This window comes from Lampetra planeri, chromosome 60, assembly GCF_965212315.1.
Source record: "Lampetra planeri chromosome 60, kcLamPlan1.2.h2, whole genome shotgun sequence".
NCBI classification, from domain to species: domain Eukaryota; kingdom Metazoa; phylum Chordata; class Hyperoartia; order Petromyzontiformes; family Petromyzontidae; genus Lampetra; species Lampetra planeri.
Window position 1 is genome coordinate 4,266 of NC_136166.1, and position 17,635 is coordinate 21,900.

At 57.8% G+C, this 17,635-nt stretch overlaps 1 protein-coding gene across 1 annotated transcript; it reads left to right on the forward strand.

The window, feature by feature from the left end:
* Nucleotides 1–2,964: 2,964 nt before the first annotated feature.
* Nucleotides 2,965–17,040, forward strand: LOC144736335 (uncharacterized). The gene is made up of 2 exons (XM_078618997.1): nucleotides 2,965–3,235; nucleotides 16,025–17,040. Exon 2 carries the CDS (start codon nucleotides 16,103–16,105, stop codon nucleotides 16,940–16,942), a length of 840 nt encoding a protein of 279 aa, XP_078475123.1. The 5' UTR covers nucleotides 2,965–3,235; nucleotides 16,025–16,102; the 3' UTR covers nucleotides 16,943–17,040.
* Nucleotides 17,041–17,635: the final 595 nt, after the last annotated feature.

Sequence of the window (17,635 nt, forward strand, 5' to 3'; positions counted from 1 at the left end):
CCCATAGACACCCATAGCGACCCGAAGACTCACAGAGACCCATAGACACCCATAGAGACCCTTAGACCCACAGAGACCCATAGACACCCATAGAACGAGCCTCACTCTTTAAGACTCACCGTCTCTCGCTGCGCCGGATGTGCGTTGTCTCTGTGTGTGTCTGTGTGTGTGTCTCTGTGTGTGTGTCTTTATCTGTGTGTCTATGTGTGTGTCGTTGCCTCTGTGTGTGTCGTTGCCTCTGTGTATTGTTGTCTGTGTGTGTGTCTGTGTGTGTGTGTCTCTGTGTATCGTTGTCTGTGTGTGTCGTCTGTGAGACTTAGTCTCAGTTGAGGCTTCGCACGGAGCTAGGCCTCGTGGGCGGGGCTTACTCGTCACGTGACCCCTCACTCCACGCCCCTTTACGGAGCCCCATAGACTCACACAGAGACCCACAGACTCGCACAGAGACTCATAGACTCACACAGAGACCCATAGACTCACACAGAGACTCATAGACTCACACAGAGACCCACAGACTCGCACAGAGACTCATAGACTCACACAGAGACCCATAGACTCACACAGAGACCCATAGACACACACATAGACCCATAGACTCGCACAGAGACCCACAGACTCACACAGAGACCAATAGACTCACACAGACCCATAGACTGACACAGAGACCCATAGACTCGCACAGAGACCCACAGACTCACACAGAGACCAATAGACTCACACAGACCCATAGACTGACACAGAAACCCACAGACTCACACAGAGACCCATAGACTCACGCAGAGACCCATAGACTCACGCAGAGACCCATAGACTCGCACAGAGACCCATAGACTCACACACAGACCCACAGACTCACACAGAAACCCATAGACTTACACAGAAACCCATATACTTACACAGAGACCCCGTATACTTACACAGAGACCCATAGGACACACACGGAGACCCATAGACTCACGCAGAGACCAATAGACTCGCACAGAGCCCCATAGACACACATAGAGACCCATAGACTCGCACAGAGACCCACAGACTCACACAGAGACCCATAGACTCACGCAGAGACCAATAGACTCACACAGAGACCCACAGACTCACACAGAGACCCGTAGACTCAAACAGAGACCCACAAACTCGCACAGAGACCCATAGACTGACACAGAGACCCATAGACTTGCACAGAGACCCTTATACACACACAGAGACCCATAGACTCGCACAGAGACCCATAGACTTACACAGAGACCCGTAGACTTACACAGAGACCCATAGACTCACACAAAGACCCATAGACTCAAGCATAGACCAATAGACTCACACAGAGACCCATAGACTCACACAGAGACCCATAGACTCACACAGAGATCCACAGACTCACACAGAGACCCACAGACTCACACAGAGACCCACAGACTCACACAGACCCATAGACTCACACAGAGACCCACAGACTCACACAGAGACCCCACCCTGTCACACTTGTTGTATATCTGAAACTCAGCCGGTGAATGTTTTGAGAAACAGGATGGAGTAAGCAGAGATGCGGATGGAGGGAGAGGGGGAGACGTATTGATGGGAGAGACAGGGGAGGTGAAGAGGGTTGGGGGAGATGAGGGTGGAGGGAGATCGAGAGGGAGGAGAGATGGGAGAGGAGAGGGAGGAGAGGGGGGGCGAGAAGGGGGTTCCGTGTGAGGAGCTGGAGCAAGCGAGATGCAGGAGAGGGACATGGGGGGAAGGGGGGGCGTCCATAAATGACGTCACGCGAATTTGAACGATTTTTGACCCCCCCCCCTTCGTCACACGGCGTCACAAAAAATCAGACCCCCCCCTCAAATATGACGTCACAAATGTCTGACACCCCCCCCCACCCTAGGTGCGTGACGTCATTTATGGACGGCCCCAAGGAGGGAGTAGATGTGACAGAGAGGGAGGTGAGGGCGAGGTGAGAGGGGGTGAGAGGGGGGTGAGAGGGGGGGTGAGAGGGGGGTGAGAGGGGGGGAGAGAGGGGGGAGGTGAGAGGGGGGGTGAGAGGGGGGTGAAAGGGGGGTGAGAGGGGGGTGAGAGGGGGGGGTGAGAGGGGGGGAGAGAGGGGGGAGGTGAGAGGGGGGTGAGAGGGAGGGTGAGAGGGGGTGAGAGGGGGGGAGAGAGGGGGAGGTGAGAGGGGGGTGAGAGGGAGGGTGAGAGGGGGTGAGAGGGGGGGTGAGGGGGGGGGGTGAGGGGGGGGGTGAGAGGGGGGGTGAGGGGGAGGTGAGAGGGGGGTGAGAGGGGGTGAGAGGGAGGGTGAGAGGGGGTGAGAGGGGGGTGAGAGGGAGGGTGAGAGGGGGGGTGAGAGGGGGTGAGAGGGAGGGTGAGAGGGGGGGTGAGGGAGGGTGAGAGGGGGGGTGAGGGGGAGGTGAGAGGGGGGTGAGAGGGGGTGAGAGGGAGGGTGAGAGGGGGGTGAGAGGGGGTGAGAGGGAGGGTGAGAGGGGGGGTGAGGGGGGGTGAGAGGGGGGGTGAGGGAGGGTGAGAGGGGGTGAGAGGGGGTGAGAGGGAGGGTGAGAGGGGGTGAGAGGGGGGGAGAGAGGGGGAGGTGAGAGGGGGGGTGAGAGGGAGGGTGAGAGGGGGTGAGAGGGGGGGTGAGGGGGGGGTGAGAGGGGGGGTTGAGAGGGGGGGGGGGGTGAGAGGGGGGGGTGAGAGGGGGGGAGGTGAGAGGGGGAGGGGTGAGAGAGGGGGGAGGGGGTGAGCACCAGGGTCGCAAACGGGTACCCGTTTGCGACCCTGGTGCGGCCGGGGTACGGGTAAGGAATCAAAACCCGTTTGCGACCTCTGGTGAGCAGGGTGGGGGTCCGTGTGTGTGTGGGGTGCGGTTGGGGAGGAGAGAGGCAGAGATGAGAGGAGGAGGATGAGGATGAGACAGAGGGGGGCAGGGGGGAGATGGAGAGAGAGGGAGAGTGGAGGAAGGGAGGGAGATGGAGGTGGGGGGAGGAGCTGGGGGAGGAATGCGTGAGGCAGGGTGTGGAGTTGGCGTGTGATGGGTGTGGAGTTGGCGTGTGATGGCGAGTGTGGCGAGGGTGATGGGCGAGGTGATGGCGAGGCCGGGATTTGTCTAAACGCCTTCGTCTCAAAGTGACACTCCGACATCGGCCAGCCACCCAGCAACTTCCACAACAAGAACCACTCACTGCCTACCGCAACTACCACCACAACTCAACAACAACTAGCACAACTTCGGCCACAACAACAGCAGCAGTTGGAGGTGGGTTCGGCTAGACCTGCTGTGGGCAGAGCATGATGACTGTCGGTTACACGCGTAGGGGGGGAGACATCTTCATCATAACATTGATGTTCATGCAGCAGTGGATCGAACCTGGACGATCAACTCCCCCCATCGCCATCACGCACGCCCCTCGCACAATCGCCACCGTGATTGACATCATCACATCACCATCACATCACCATCACATCACCATTACTAACATCATCATCACATTACCATCATTACTACTAACACCATCAACATCACTAACATCATCATCAGTAACATCACCATCACTACTAACATCATTACTACTAACATCACCATCACATCACCATCACTAACATCATCATCACTAACACCACCATCACTAACATCACCATCACTTACATCATCATTACTAACATCATCCTAACATCACCATCACTAACATCATCATTACTAACACCATCCTAACATCACCATCAACATCGTCGTTAGCATCATCACTCACCACCATCATTCATGAACCAAAGACAAAGATACCCCGTGTAGCCCACACGGGCTGTTGGGACGAGTGCTGTTAGCGAGCACCTATTAAGGCCAGGTGTGGCCTGGACCACGCCCGGCCGCCTTTGTCTTCCCATCACCCCGAGGAGGCGTGCGTTTAATGCGATGATGGTGGTGGTAGGGGTGATGGTGGTGGTGATAGTGGTGATAGTGGTGATAATGGTGGTGGTAGGGGGTGGTGGTGGTGGTGATGGTGGTGGTGGTGTTGATAGGGGTGATGAGGTGGTGTGTTGGTAGGGGTGATGATGGTGGTGTTGGTAGGGGTGATGGTGGTGGTGTTGGTAGGGGTGATGGTGGTGGTGGTGATGGTGGTGTTGGTAGGGGGTGAATGATGATGGTGGTGGTGATGGTGGTGGTGGTAGAGGTGATGATGATGATGGTGGTGGTGGTGTTGGTGTTGGTAGGGGTGATGATGGTGGTGGTGGTGATGATGATGGTGGTGGTGGTGGTGTTGGTAGGGGTGATGATGATGGTGGTGGTGGTGATGGTGGTGTTGGTAGGGGTGAATGATGGTGGTGGTGATAGTGGTGATGATGGTGGTGGTGGTGATTGATGGAGGTTGTGATGATGGTAGTGGTGATAGTGGTGGTGATTGATGGTGGTGGTGGTGGTGGTAGGGGTGATGATGGTGGGTTTGGTAGGCATGATGATGGTGGTGGTGGTAGAGGTGATGATGATGGTGGTGAGTTGGTAGGGGTGATAATGATGGTGATGATGGTGTTGGTAGGGGTGATAATGATGGTGTTGGTAGGGGTGAATGATGGTGGTGTTGGTAGGGGTGATGATGATGGTGTGGTGGTGGAGTTGGTAGGGGTGATGATGGTGGAGTTGGTAGGGGTGATGATGATGGTGGTGGAGTTGGTAGGGGTGATGATGGTGGAGTTGGTAGGGGTGATGATGGTGGAGTTGGTAGGGGTGATGATGATGGTGGTGGTGGTGGAGTTGGTAGGGGTGTTGTTGTGTTTGTGTGGTTGTTGTTGTGTTTGTGTTGTTGTTGTGATTGTGTGGTTGTTGTTGTTTGTGTGGTTGTTGTTGTTTGTGTGGTTGTTGTTGTGTTTGTGTGGTTGTTGTTGTGTTTGTGTGGCTGTTGTAGTCACGTCCTCACCGCGTGCCCCCCCCCCCCCCGACTCGACACCGATGACGAAAGAGCTTCATAGCTCATCGGATTTCTCGAGAAATATCAACACAGATCCTGATGCAATAAAACACGTGAATGAGGCTATGGGGGTGACGATGGCTATGGGTGACGATTGTCCAAGCGAGTTGAAGCCAATGGAACGCGTCCGAGCGACGTCCCCTTGGGAGGAGATGGAGCGAGAATGATCTGGCCTCGCGGGGTGTAGGGAGTCGCTGCTGCTGGGCGGATCGCTACATCAGCAGGAGAGAGAGAGAGGGGGGGGAGGCTTGGGGAGGCATTCATCCAGCAGTGGATCGAGCGCGGATGTTGTTGAAGATGTTGATAAGACGGAGGATGGTTGAGGTTGCAGATTACGAAATTGTGAAACCGCCAATGGATGGGTTGTGGTTTGGTGGTGGTGGTGTGTGAGTGAGTTCGTGGGTTTGAGTTCGTGGGTGTGTGTGTGTGGGTGGGTTTGTGTGTGTGTTCGTGGGTTTGTGTGTGTGTGTGGGTTTGTGTGTGTGTGGGTTTGTGTGTGTGTGGGTTTGTGTGTGAGTTCGTGGGTTTGTGTGTGTGTGGGTTTGTGTGTGTGTGGGTTTGTGTGTGTGTGGGTTTGTGTGTGTGGGTTTGTGTGTGGGTTTGTGTGTGGGTTTGTGTGTGTGGGTTTGTGTGTGTGTGTGGGTTTGTGTGTGTGTGTGGGTTTGTGTGCGAGTTCGTGGATTTGTGTGTGTGTGTGTTTGTGTGTGAGTTTGCGGGTTTGTGTGTGTGTGTGGGTTTGTGTGTGTGTGTGGGTTTGTGTGTGTGTGGGTTTGTGTGTGTGGGGGGGTTTGTGTGTGGGGGGGTTTGTGTGTGTGGGGGGGTTTGTGTGTGTGTGGGGGTTTGTGTGTGTGTGAGGGGGTTTGTGTGTGTGGGGGGGTTTGTGTGTGTGTGGGGGTTTGTGTGTGTGGGGGGGTTTGTGTGTGTGAGTTCGTGGGTTTGTGTGTGTGTGTGTGGGTTTGTGTGTGTGTGTGTGGGTTTGTGTGTGTGGGGGGGTTTGTGTGTGTGTGTGAGTTCGTGGGTTTGTGTGTGTATGTGAGTTCGTGCGTTCGTGTGTGAGTGAGTTCGTGTGTGTGTGTGAATTCGTGTGTGTGAGTGAATTCGTGTGTGTGTGTGAATGTCCCCTATGTCGACTCAAATGAGCACTTGGTGCGATCTGTGAACTTGGCCACCAGGGAGACAAAGGCGGCCGGGCGTGGTGCTGACCACCCCCCAAGTCCCTCGTGTGCCGTGCCGGCCTTCTTAGACGTGGTGCTACTCCTCGCTAACAGCAGCACTTGCCCCTACAGCCTGTTGAGGCTATGCGGGTCGCTTTGTCTTTGTGTGGGTTTTTTTTTCTTCAATGGGCATTATCTCATGTCCTGTTCCACGTCCTCACCACCGAGGAAATGTTTTGTTTTAGCCTGCGTGTGTGTGTCTGTGTGTGTCTGTGTATGTATGTGTGTGTGTCTGTGTGTGTGTGTCTGTGTGTGTGTCTGTGTGTGTGTGTCTGTGTGTGTGTGTGTCTGTGTGTGTGTGTGTGTCTGTGTGTGTGTGTGTGTCTGTGTGTGTGTGTGTCTGTGTGTGTGTGTGTCTGTGTGTGTGTGTGTCTGTGTGTGTGTGTGTCTGTGTGTGTGTGTGTCTGTGTGTGTCTGTGTGTGTGTGTGTCTGTGTGTGTGTGTCTGTGTGTGTGTGTGTGTCTGTGTGTGTGTGTGTCTGTGTGTGTGTGTGTCTGTGTGTGTGTGTGTCTGTGTGTGTGTGTGTCTGTGTGTGTGTGTCTGTGTGTGTGTCTGCGTGTGTGTGTGTGTGTCTGCGTGTGTGTGTGTGTGTCTGTGTGTGTGTCTGTGTGTGTGTATCTGTGTGTGTGTCTCTGTGAGTCTGTGTGTGTCTGTGTGAGGAGCGGTGGTGCAGCGGTTAGCGCCACGCTGTGCTACGAACCCGGCGACCCGAGTTCGATTCCCGCTCACGGCCAACACCGGTGACGATTATCTGAACCGGTCCTGGGCCTCCCCTAGGTCGACTCGGCCTCAAATGAGTACCTGGTGCGGTGTGTAGTAAACATCGCCACTGGGGAGACAAAGGCGGTCGGGCGCGGTGCTAGTGGTCACCCCCCCCCACTCCCCACGTGTGTGACCCTCCGAGGTGCTGCTACTACTACCTGCCCCCAGGCGCGTCTCGTGAAGATATAAGGCGGACCTTTGTCTTTGTGTGTGTGTCTACGTGTGTGTGTGTGTCTACGTGTGTGTGTTGACGTGTGTGTGTGTGTGTACATGTGTGTGTCTACATGTGTGTGTCTACATGTGTGTGTCTACACGTGTGTGTGTGTGTCTACATGTGTGTGTGTCTACATGTGTGTGTCTACATGTGTGTGTCTACACGTGTGTGTGTGTGTCTACATGTGTGTGTGTGTCTACATGTGTGTGTGTGTCTACATGTGTGTGTGTCTACATGTGTGCGTGCGTGTGAGCCAGGATTCCTTTGGCCGTTTCCGTCCTTTCCATCCCCCCCTCCTCCCGGTTCCTTTCCTGCCCCCCCCCCCGGCCCTTCCCCCATTCCCCAACCGACCCCCCCACGACCCCCCACCCCTCGACCCCCCCACGACCCCCACCCCTCGACCCCCCCACGACCCCCACCCCTCGACCCCCCACGACCCCCGCTCCTTCCTCCGCACTCCACCTTCGGTGATTTTTAGGAATCGTGATCAGCAACATCATCATCATGGTCATCGTGCTCATCGTGGTCATCATTATCATCGCCATCGTCACGATTCACAGCATCGTCGCCACGTGTAGTCTAGTGGCAGGGTCGTCTTATCCAATAGACCACAGTAGGCTCTGTGCCTAGGGGCCTACTCACTCACCAAGCCACTCACTCACGCAGTCACCCACTCACTCACGCAGACACCCAGCCACTCACTCACCCAGTCATCTAGCCACCCCCTCACTCACCCAGCCACTCACCCAGTCACCTAGACACTCGCTCACTCATCCACTTACCCAGCCACTCACTCACCCAGTCACTCACTTACCCACTCACTCACCCAGCCACTCACTCACTCACCCACTCACCTCACCACCCACTCACTCATCCACACACCCACGCACTCATCCACTCACCCAGCCACTCACTCACCCAGTCACCTAGCCACCCCCCTCACTCATCCACTTACCCAGCCACTCACTCACCCAGTCACTCACTTACCCAGTCACTCCCTCAGCCTTTCACCTCGCCACCCCCCTCACTCATCCACTCACCCAACCACTCACTCACTCATCCACTCACCAAGCCACTCGCTCACTCATCCACTCACCAAGCCACTCGCTCACTCACCCACTCACCCACTCACTCATTCATTCACCCACTCACCCAGCCACTCGCCCACTCATCCACTCACTCAGCCACTCACCCACCCACTCATTCACCCACTCTCCAAGCCACTCATCCACTTAACCAGCCACTCACTCACCCACTCACTCACCCACTCACCTCGCCACCCATTCACTCACCCACTCACCCAGCCACCCACTCACCTCGCCACCCACTAACTCACCCACTCACCTACCCACCCACTCACCTACCCACCCACTCACTCACCCACCCACTCACTCACCCACCCACTCACCCACCCACCCACTCACCCACCCACTCTCCAAGCCACTCATCCACTTACCCAGCCACTAACTCACCCACTCACCTAGCCACCCACTCACCTCGCCACCCACTCACCCAGCCACTCACCTAGCCACCCACTCACCTACCCACCAGGGCCGTATTATCCACTTGACCACAGTCGGCACTGTGCCTTGGGGCCTGCGAGAACTAAAAGGGCCACTTTGTGTCATCAGAAATGTAAGCAAAACATCCTCTTGCGATACGGGGCAGCAGCAACAGCGGTAGCAGCAGCAGTGGCAGCAGCAGCAGTGACAAGAGCAGCAGCAGCAGTATCAGCGACAGCAGCAGCAGTAACAACAGCAGCAGCAGGGCCCTAGGGCCTGCAGGCAGCACCTGGCCAGAGGGGGAGGAGGGGTGGTGCTGCCACTGCCGCCACACTGCGGTGTCCATGGGCACAACGCGCTCAGCCGATGGCATGGCGAGTCGTGGTGGTGGTAGTGGTGATGATGGTGGTGGTGGTGGTGATGATGATGGTGGTGGTGGTGGTGATGATGATGATGGTGGTGGTGATGATGGTGGTGGTGGTGGTGGTGATGATGGTGGTGGTGGTGGTGATGATGGTGGTGGTGGTGGTGATGATGGTGGTGGTGGTGGTGATGATGATGGTGGTGGTGATGATGATGATGGTGGTGATGATGGTGGTGATGATGATGATGGTGGTGGTGGTGGTGATGATGGTGGTGGTGATGATGATGGTGGTGGGGATGATGATGATGGTGGTGATGATGGTGGTGGTGGTGGTGGTGGTGATGATGGTGGTGGTGATGATGATGATGGTGGTGATGATGGTGGTGGTGGTGATGATGGTGGTGGTGGTGATGATGATGGTGGTGGTGGTGATGATGGTGGTGGTGGTGATGATGGTGGTGGTGGTGGTGATGATGATGGTGGTGGTGGTGGTGATGATGGTGGTGGTGGTGGTGATGATGATGGTGGTGGTGATGATGGTGGTGGTGGTGATGATGGTGGTGGTTGTTGTTGTTTGCTATTCACGTGGGGAGGAGGAAAGCGGAGCGCCCGGAGACAACCCATTGCCCTGCGCGAGGGGGAAACGCGCTATCCCTCACCCACCCACGCGTACAGATGGAGGTGATGGTTCGTCTTACTTGCTGTACTGCCTTCTCTTGGCGAGGCGGTGGACGTGGTGGCGATGGGGTTGATCATGGTGGTGATGATTGGTCGTGGTGGTTGTTGTGGTGGTGATGCTGGTGGTGGTGATGATGATGATGGTGGTGGTGATGATGATGATGGTGGTTGTGGTGGTGATGCTGGTGGTGGTGGTGATGATGATGGTGGTGGTGTTGGTAGGGGTGAATGATGGTGGTGGTGGTGATTGATGATGCTGGTGGTAGTGATGTTGTTGTCGATGGTGGTGACGATAACAATAACATCATCGGCCTTGTCAGCAGAGTCAGCTGTGCCTCCACTGTAAACATCTTTCAGTTCACCCGCATTGCTCCAAGCAAGCCCGACTCATTATCCGACCACCGCATATCGAAACCCAGCCGACGAGAGGGACCCACTTCCAGTACGCCAACGGGTGGCAGGAGCACACGGACAGAACCGTCTTTGTTATCGCTGCTGCTGCTAACTCCAGACCTGTGAATCACCAAGCTGGGTCCTGTGGCATGCGGAGTATGTCTGGGGAGACCGGGGGAAGGACACACTGCACGCTCAGCTAATTCCACACTGCGCGCTCCGGTGCGAGAGCCGTGCACGACGAGTCGCGCCACCCACACCCCGAGCTCTTGATGAATAACTTTAGCAGAGAGCTGGGGAGGGGGGGGGAAATGAATATATCACGTACCCACACACGCTGAGCTTGCAATATCGGGGGGTGGTGGAGGTGGAGAAGGAGGCGTTCATTCAGCGGTGGATAGACAACGGCGACGGTGATGATTACGCTGAGAGACGGAGAGATGAACGCGTGGATTAGAGAACACACGCAGGGTAGAGGACATCATCATCATCACTGATCTTAGGTTTTTTCGGTAAAGTCACGTAGGTAGAAATTAATAAAGGCGGGACCAGTGAGACTTGTGTTGCCTCCGAAACGTCGTGATTTATAATTTTATTTATATTATTATTTTATTATTTATTTTTCCCTACGTGACTTTACCGAAAAAACCTAAGGGTATGAATCCTTGCAGTCACGAAAGCTTCAAATCTAGAATCATCATCACTGATCTTCATTCAGCAGTGGATAGACCACTGCGGTGGTGGTGGTGATGATTAGAGGCGAGTGGGGCTCGTGCAGGACGCGTCTCGGTCATCAGGGGGTCGGTGGCCGGGCGGTCGAGACTCAGCACGGAGCGAGAGCCGAAGGAGAGAAGTCGTCACCCCTGGTGAGATGTTGACTACCTCGCCTGGTCTACAGGAGGTCGTGGGTTCCACCCCGACCCTGACGCCTGCTGCTGTATATTTGGAGTTTGCGTGTCTCTCTCTCTCCGCGTGGTCGCGTGGATTTTGTCTCGGGGTCCTCCGGGTTTCCCCCCCTCCGCGTTTAAGAATCCACGTCGCCCGTTTGGAGTGTTTGACTTGTGCCGCTCTAAATCTCCACGCGATCATGAAGTCCGCCAAACTCGTTGAGCCGCCGTTTGTGAAAGTCAAGCGCTTCACGGCTCGTAAACTAAAACAAAGCAAAAAAAAATCGTTCTTAGCTTAGGATCGTTTTTAGTTGAGGATTCGTTACATCGTGGGATCGCGAGGGGTTTGGGGGTCCTGGGGAAGTCCTCATTCAGCAGTGGATCGAGAATGTCTGATGATGATGCTCTTGATGATGATAAGACGGATGGGAATTGATGTTGTTGCTGATGATGACGTGATTGCGAAACCGGCAGATGATAAGATGTGGTTTTGTGTGTTTGTGTGTGTGGGTGTGAGTTCGTGGGTTTGTGCTTGTGCATGCTTGTGTGTGTGTAGGAGTGTGTCGGTGTGAGTTCTTGGATGATGATGACACCCTCCTACTCACCCCTCCTCACTCACTCACCTCCTCACTCACCCCCTCACTCACCCCCTCACTCACTCACCCCCTCACCTCCTAACTCACCGCCTCACTCACTCACCTCCTCACTCACCGCCTCACTCACTCACCCCTCATTCACTCACCCCTCATTCACTCCCTCACTCACTCCCTCACTCACCCCCCTCACCCACCCCCTCCTCACTCACTCACTCACCTCACTCACCCCCTCACTCACTCACCGCTTCACTCACTCACTCACTCACCCCCCTCACTCACTCACTCACTCACCCCCTCACTCACTCACCCCCTCCTCACTCACTCACTCACCCCCTCACTCACCCCCTCACTCACCCCCCCACTCACTCACCCCCTCCTCACTCACTCACTCACCCCCTCACTCACTCACTCACCCCCTCCTCACTCACTCACCCCCTCACTCACTCACTCACCCCCCTCACTCACTCACTCACCCCCTCCTCACTCACTCACCCCCTCACTCACTCACCCCCTCCTCACTCACTCACCCCCTCCTCACTCACTCACTTACCCCCTCACTCACTCACTCACCCCTCGTCACTCACTCACCCCTCACTCACACCCTCACTCCCTCACTCACCCACCCCTCACTCACCCCTCACTCACCCCTCACTCACCCCCTCACTCACCTCCTCCTCACTCACCTCCTCCTCACTCACCTCCTCACTCACCCCTCACTCACCCCCTCACTCACCCCCCTCACTCACCCCCTCCTCACTCACCTCCTCCTCACTCACCTCCTCACTCACCCCCCTCACTCACCCCCTCACTCACCCCCTCCTCACTCACCTCCTCACTCGCTTCCTGGGAGGATATGAGACCCCATGACCCCAAACCCCCTCCCCTCAGCTCCCCCAAAACTCCTCCCACCTCGCCTCACTCCCCTCTCATCTCACTCTCCTACCTCTCCCCTCTCATCTCACTCCACTCTCCTCCACGCTCTCTCCTGCCTCTCCCCTCTCATCTCACTCCACTCCCCTCCACGCACTCTCCTGCCTCTCCCCTCTCATCTCACTCCACTCCCCTCCACGCACTCTCCTGCCTCTCCCCTCTCATCTCACTCCACTCCCCTCCACGCACTCTCCTGCCTCTCCCCTCTCATCTCACTCCACTCCCCTCCACGCACTCTCCTGCCTCTCCCCTCTCATCTCACTCCACTCCCCTCCACGCACTCTCCTGCCTCTCCCCTCTCATCTCACTCCACTCCCCTCCACGCACTCTCCTGCCTCTCCCCTCTCATCTCACTCATCCACGTGACGCTGTCTCACCGCTGCGTGTGTTCTCTAACCCACGTGGTCCTCACCGCGTGATCGTCATCGTCGCCGTGTTCTATCCACTGCTGGATGAATGCCTCCTTCACACGGTGGTGGGGATGGGCGGTGTTGGGGGGGGGGAATCGTTTGACCATACTTCACCACGCCGGGCCATTTGTGTCACGCAAAACGAGAATCTGTGCAAAGTTCGCTCCCTATTGCTGGTGAAGAGTCGTTAAGGGGCTTTTATTGCGGGGACTTGGGTAGGAAGTGACTCGTTGCCGTGCTGGTTGGGCAGGGGGGGTCAGGGTGAAGGTGGATTCTTTGTCCATGGTTCTAGCCCCTGCAGAGCGCTGCTGGGGCTGGCAATAATGGCTCACAGCATCTCCATCATCGCCATCATCCACTCAGTGCCGGATTGTCGTAGCAGTAGTAGCTACTTATGTAGTAGCTACTACTACTATGTAGTAGCTACTACTACACGTGTAGTAGCTACTACACAAGTAGTAGCTACGGGCCCTGCACTTTCAAGGGCCCCGCGCTAAATGCTTTCAAGCCGTCAATTTCGGTTCAGTGATTCTGCACTAGCTCTATTACTATAGTACTATACCGCCTTCGACTTTTACAAACGACTGGGTGTTTAGGGTTAGAGATTTGTGGTTATCATCCGGCTGTATAGCAAATAAAAAATATATAATTACTTTACTATGCAAGTTAAACATTTGTGTTTTAATATTTAAGTGTTTTTACTTAATTTAGGGCCCCTTTATAACATCATAGCTACAGGCCCCACACTCGCTTCATCCGGCACTGCATTCACTGCTGGGTACATTCTGTGGTTGACTGTGTGGTGGTGGTGATGGTGATGGTGGTGGTGATGGTGGTGGTGATGGTGATGGTGGTGGTGATGGTGGTGATGGTGGTGATGATGGTGGTGATGGTGATGGTTGTGGTGACAGCCCCCCCTAGCCCCCACCCCCTCCCCCCGCTATCCCCCTTTCCACCCCTCCCCACCCACCCCGCACCCCAATCTCACCGAGTCGCCACTGTTAAACAACTGGCGTGAACTTTGATCGGCAGTGATGGCCGTGGCGATGGTGGTGATGGGGGTGTGGGTGGTGATGGTCGTGGTGGTAATGGGGGTGATGTTGATGTGGGTGGTGATGGTCGTGGTGGTGATGGTGGTGATGGGGGTGGCGATGGGGGTGGTGATGGTCGTGGTGGTTGGTCGTGGTGGTGGTGATGGGGGTGGTGGTGATGGTGATGGTCGTGGTGGTGGTCGTGGTGGTGGTGGTAATGGGGGTGGTGGTGATGTGGGTGGTGATGGTCGTGTTGGTGATGGTGGTGATGGGGGTGGCGATGGTGATGGTGGTGGTGATGGTCGTGGTGGTGGTCGTGGTGGTGGTGATGGTGGTGATGGGGGTGGCGATGGTGGTGGTGATGTGGGTGGTGGTGGTCGTGGTGGTGATGGTGGGGGTGGTGGTGATGGTCGTGGTGGTGCAACTACTTGACATCTGTGGGAGACGTGCTTTATAGCTCATCGGATTCCTCCACTACACATACATACTCTCATTCTGAACCCCAGGTGACCCGAGATCGATTCCCGTTCACGGCCACCATCACCCAGTGGCGATTGTCCGAACCGGTCCTGGGTCTCTCCTAGGTCGACTCGGCCTCAAATGAGCGCCTGACGTTGTGTGCAGTAAACATCGCCACTGGGGAGACAAAGGCGGCCGGGCGTGGTGCTGGCCACCCTTCATAGGTGCTGCTTACGCTTGAACAGCGCTTGCCCCAACAGTGCCCACATACACAAAACTCTCTCTCACACACGCACACACGCGCACACACACACACGCGCACACACACGCACACACACGCATGCACACACACACACACGCGCACACACACATGCACACACACGCACGCACACACACACACGCGCACACACACGCACACACACGCACGCACACACACACACGCGCACACACACACGCACGCCCACACAAAAACGTTCTCCAAGTGGCAGCGACATCGTCACGGCGCTTGTGCCAGCCTAGGTGCACCATCATGTGAAGTGTGGGAGACTCCATTCAGGAGGAGGTCACGGGACAGGCCCAGCAGGTGCCGTGGGTTGACTGCTGTGCCAGGCTAGGTGCATGAGGAGAAGGTCACGGGACAGGCCCAGCAGGTGCCGTGGGTTGACTGCTGTGCCAGGCTATGTGCATGAGGAGGAGGTCATGGGACAGACCCAGCAGGTGCCGTGGGTTGACTGCTGTGCCAGGCTAAGTGCATGAGGAGGAGGTCACGGGACAGGCCCAGCAGGTGCCGTGGGTTGACTGCTGTGCCAGGCTAGGTGTAACAGGAGGTCACAGGACAGACCCAGCAGGTGCTGTGGGTTGACTGCCGTGCCAGGCTAGGTGCAGGTGGAGGTCACGGGACAGACCCAGCAGGTGCCATGGGTTGACTGCTGTGCCAGGCTAGGTGTAGGAGGAGGTCACGGGACAGACCCAGCAGGTGCCGTCGTTTGACTGCTGTGCCAGGCTAGGTGCAGGAGGAGGTCACGGGACAGACCCAGCAGGTGCCGTGGGTTGTCGAGACTGAGGTGACCGGCAGAAGCACCACCGTGTCCGCTCCTGCACTGTGCATGCACAGGCAGGTTCCCCCTGAAGCCCCACAACCTGTTTTGTGATATTTGGCCAAAAATAAAGACGCTAACTCCAGGAGATGGAACCGGTTTCGCCTGCCTGCACGCGACGCAGACGTTTCCCGAGAGGTAAACACTCGCCGCGTTCAGATTCAAATAGAGAAACAACTGTCAAGCATGACCACGCCGTGGCTTCGGCCTTCCCGCTTGCGCCGTCTGTGCCGCTAGCACCCTTCGCCCCCACCCCTTCTCGGTGCCCGACCTTGTCGCACACCAATTCGGACCTTAATGGTTAACCCCGTGCCCCTCATAAATCTCAACGTTCATCCTCGACAAAGTCCCATCACGAGGGAGAAACACAAAGACATTTGTTTGTGGCAGGTATTGAAACGGCTGTACGCTATATGGAACCGAAAGCTCCATTTGGCCCGTACAAGATTGCGTGCTAAACCGTGTGGGTTGACAGCTATTAACATTCCACCGTACCCCCCCCTCCACCCTCTTCGATCTGCCCCCCCCCCACCCCCTCTGCACAAAGGGGATGATGGAGTAGGGCCATTCGAGAAGATTCTCCGACGAGCAGAGCAAGCGCTGGGACGACGTCAGAGGGAGACTCATGGAGGAGGCTTCGGGAGGACGGGGGGTAGAGGAGGCTTCGGGAGGAGGGAGGGTGGAGGAGGCTTCGGGAGGACGGAGGGTGGAGGAGGCTTCGGGAGGAGGGAGGGTGGAGGAGGCTTCGGGAGGAGGGAGGGTGGAGGAGGCTTCGGGAGGAGGGAGGGTGGAGGAGGCTTCGGGAGGACGGAGGGTGGAGGAGGCTTGCGGCGGGAGGACGCAGGAGCCAATTTCAGGAGGTGGTCACGCTGGTGACCCTCTGAGCAGACGACTGGAGGACGAGGAGGAGGAGGAGGTGGAGACGCCCAGAGGGACGATGGAGGAGGAGGAGATGATAGAGGAGCGGCCTTGCGGAGGGACGACGGAGGAGCCACCTGGCGCAGGAGCAAACGCCGAGGACCTTCCGAGCCGGAGATCGGAGGAGGAGGCGGCGTCGTCGGGAGCGCGGCGTGAGGACTGGGGCGGGGCGAGGCTGCGGGAGCCGCTCGCCGCGTGGCTCCAGCGCCTGCACCTCGGCCGCTACGCCGACGCGCTGGGCGCCCGCGGCTGCGCCAGCGCCGGCGACCTGGTGGGCTGCGACGACGCCGCGCTGGCGCGGCTCGGCGTGGAGCTGCCCGGACACCGCAAGCGGATCCTGGCCCGGCTGCTCCGCCTCGACGGGGGCGCCCCCTCCGGCACGGGGACCCCCTCCGGTACCGGTACGGGGACCCCCTCCGGTACCGGCATGGGGACCCCCCTCCGGCACGGGGACCCCCTCTGGGATGGGGACCCCCTCCGGGACGGAGACCCCCGAGTCGAAGTCGCCGCCGGCGCCGTCCAGGGGGCGCCAGCGGCTGCCGCGTGAGTCCGGCGTCGATCGCGACGACGGTGACGACGACGACGGTGACGGCGGCGGACGACGGGACGCGGGAAAGGAGGCGGAGGCGGCGGTGCTGGACCGGGGCAGCGTGCGCATGTCGGGCCGGGCGCTCGTGGCGTGGAGCGTTGAGCCGCTGCCGCCTGTGCCGCCCGTGCCGCCCCCCCCGGCAGAGCCTCTGCAAGTCCCGGCTCGACTCCCCGTCCGCGGGTTGCGCGCACGGCGGCGGCGGCGGCAATGCCGGGGACGCCAACGGCACCGGCTGCACCGCGGTCGAGGCGAGGAACCCGCCGATGCCGCCGCCGGAGTCGTCGTCGCTCCGCCCTCGCGACGACGGCGGCGCCGACGGTGCCGGTGGCACCGTGGAGCGGAGGGAGCGGGCGTCGGCTCGCCTCGGCCCGCGATACTCCACGGCGATCATGGACGGCGCCGGCGTGCGGGAGCAGCACCAGCTGCTGCTCAGCAGCCACCCGTTCTTCCTGGGCGCCGGCGCGGCCCGGCTGAGCCCGCGGCCGGTGCGCTCGCTCACCGACGGAGGCGAGAGAAGCCAGCGGGCGGACGAGGAGGAGGAGGAGGAGGAGGAGAAGAAGAGGGCGGCGCCGGTGGAGCTCGCGCGGCGCTCCAGCGCTCCGCCCGCGCCGGTCTCGGCACCGCCGGCGCTGCCCGCCGCCGACATCCCCG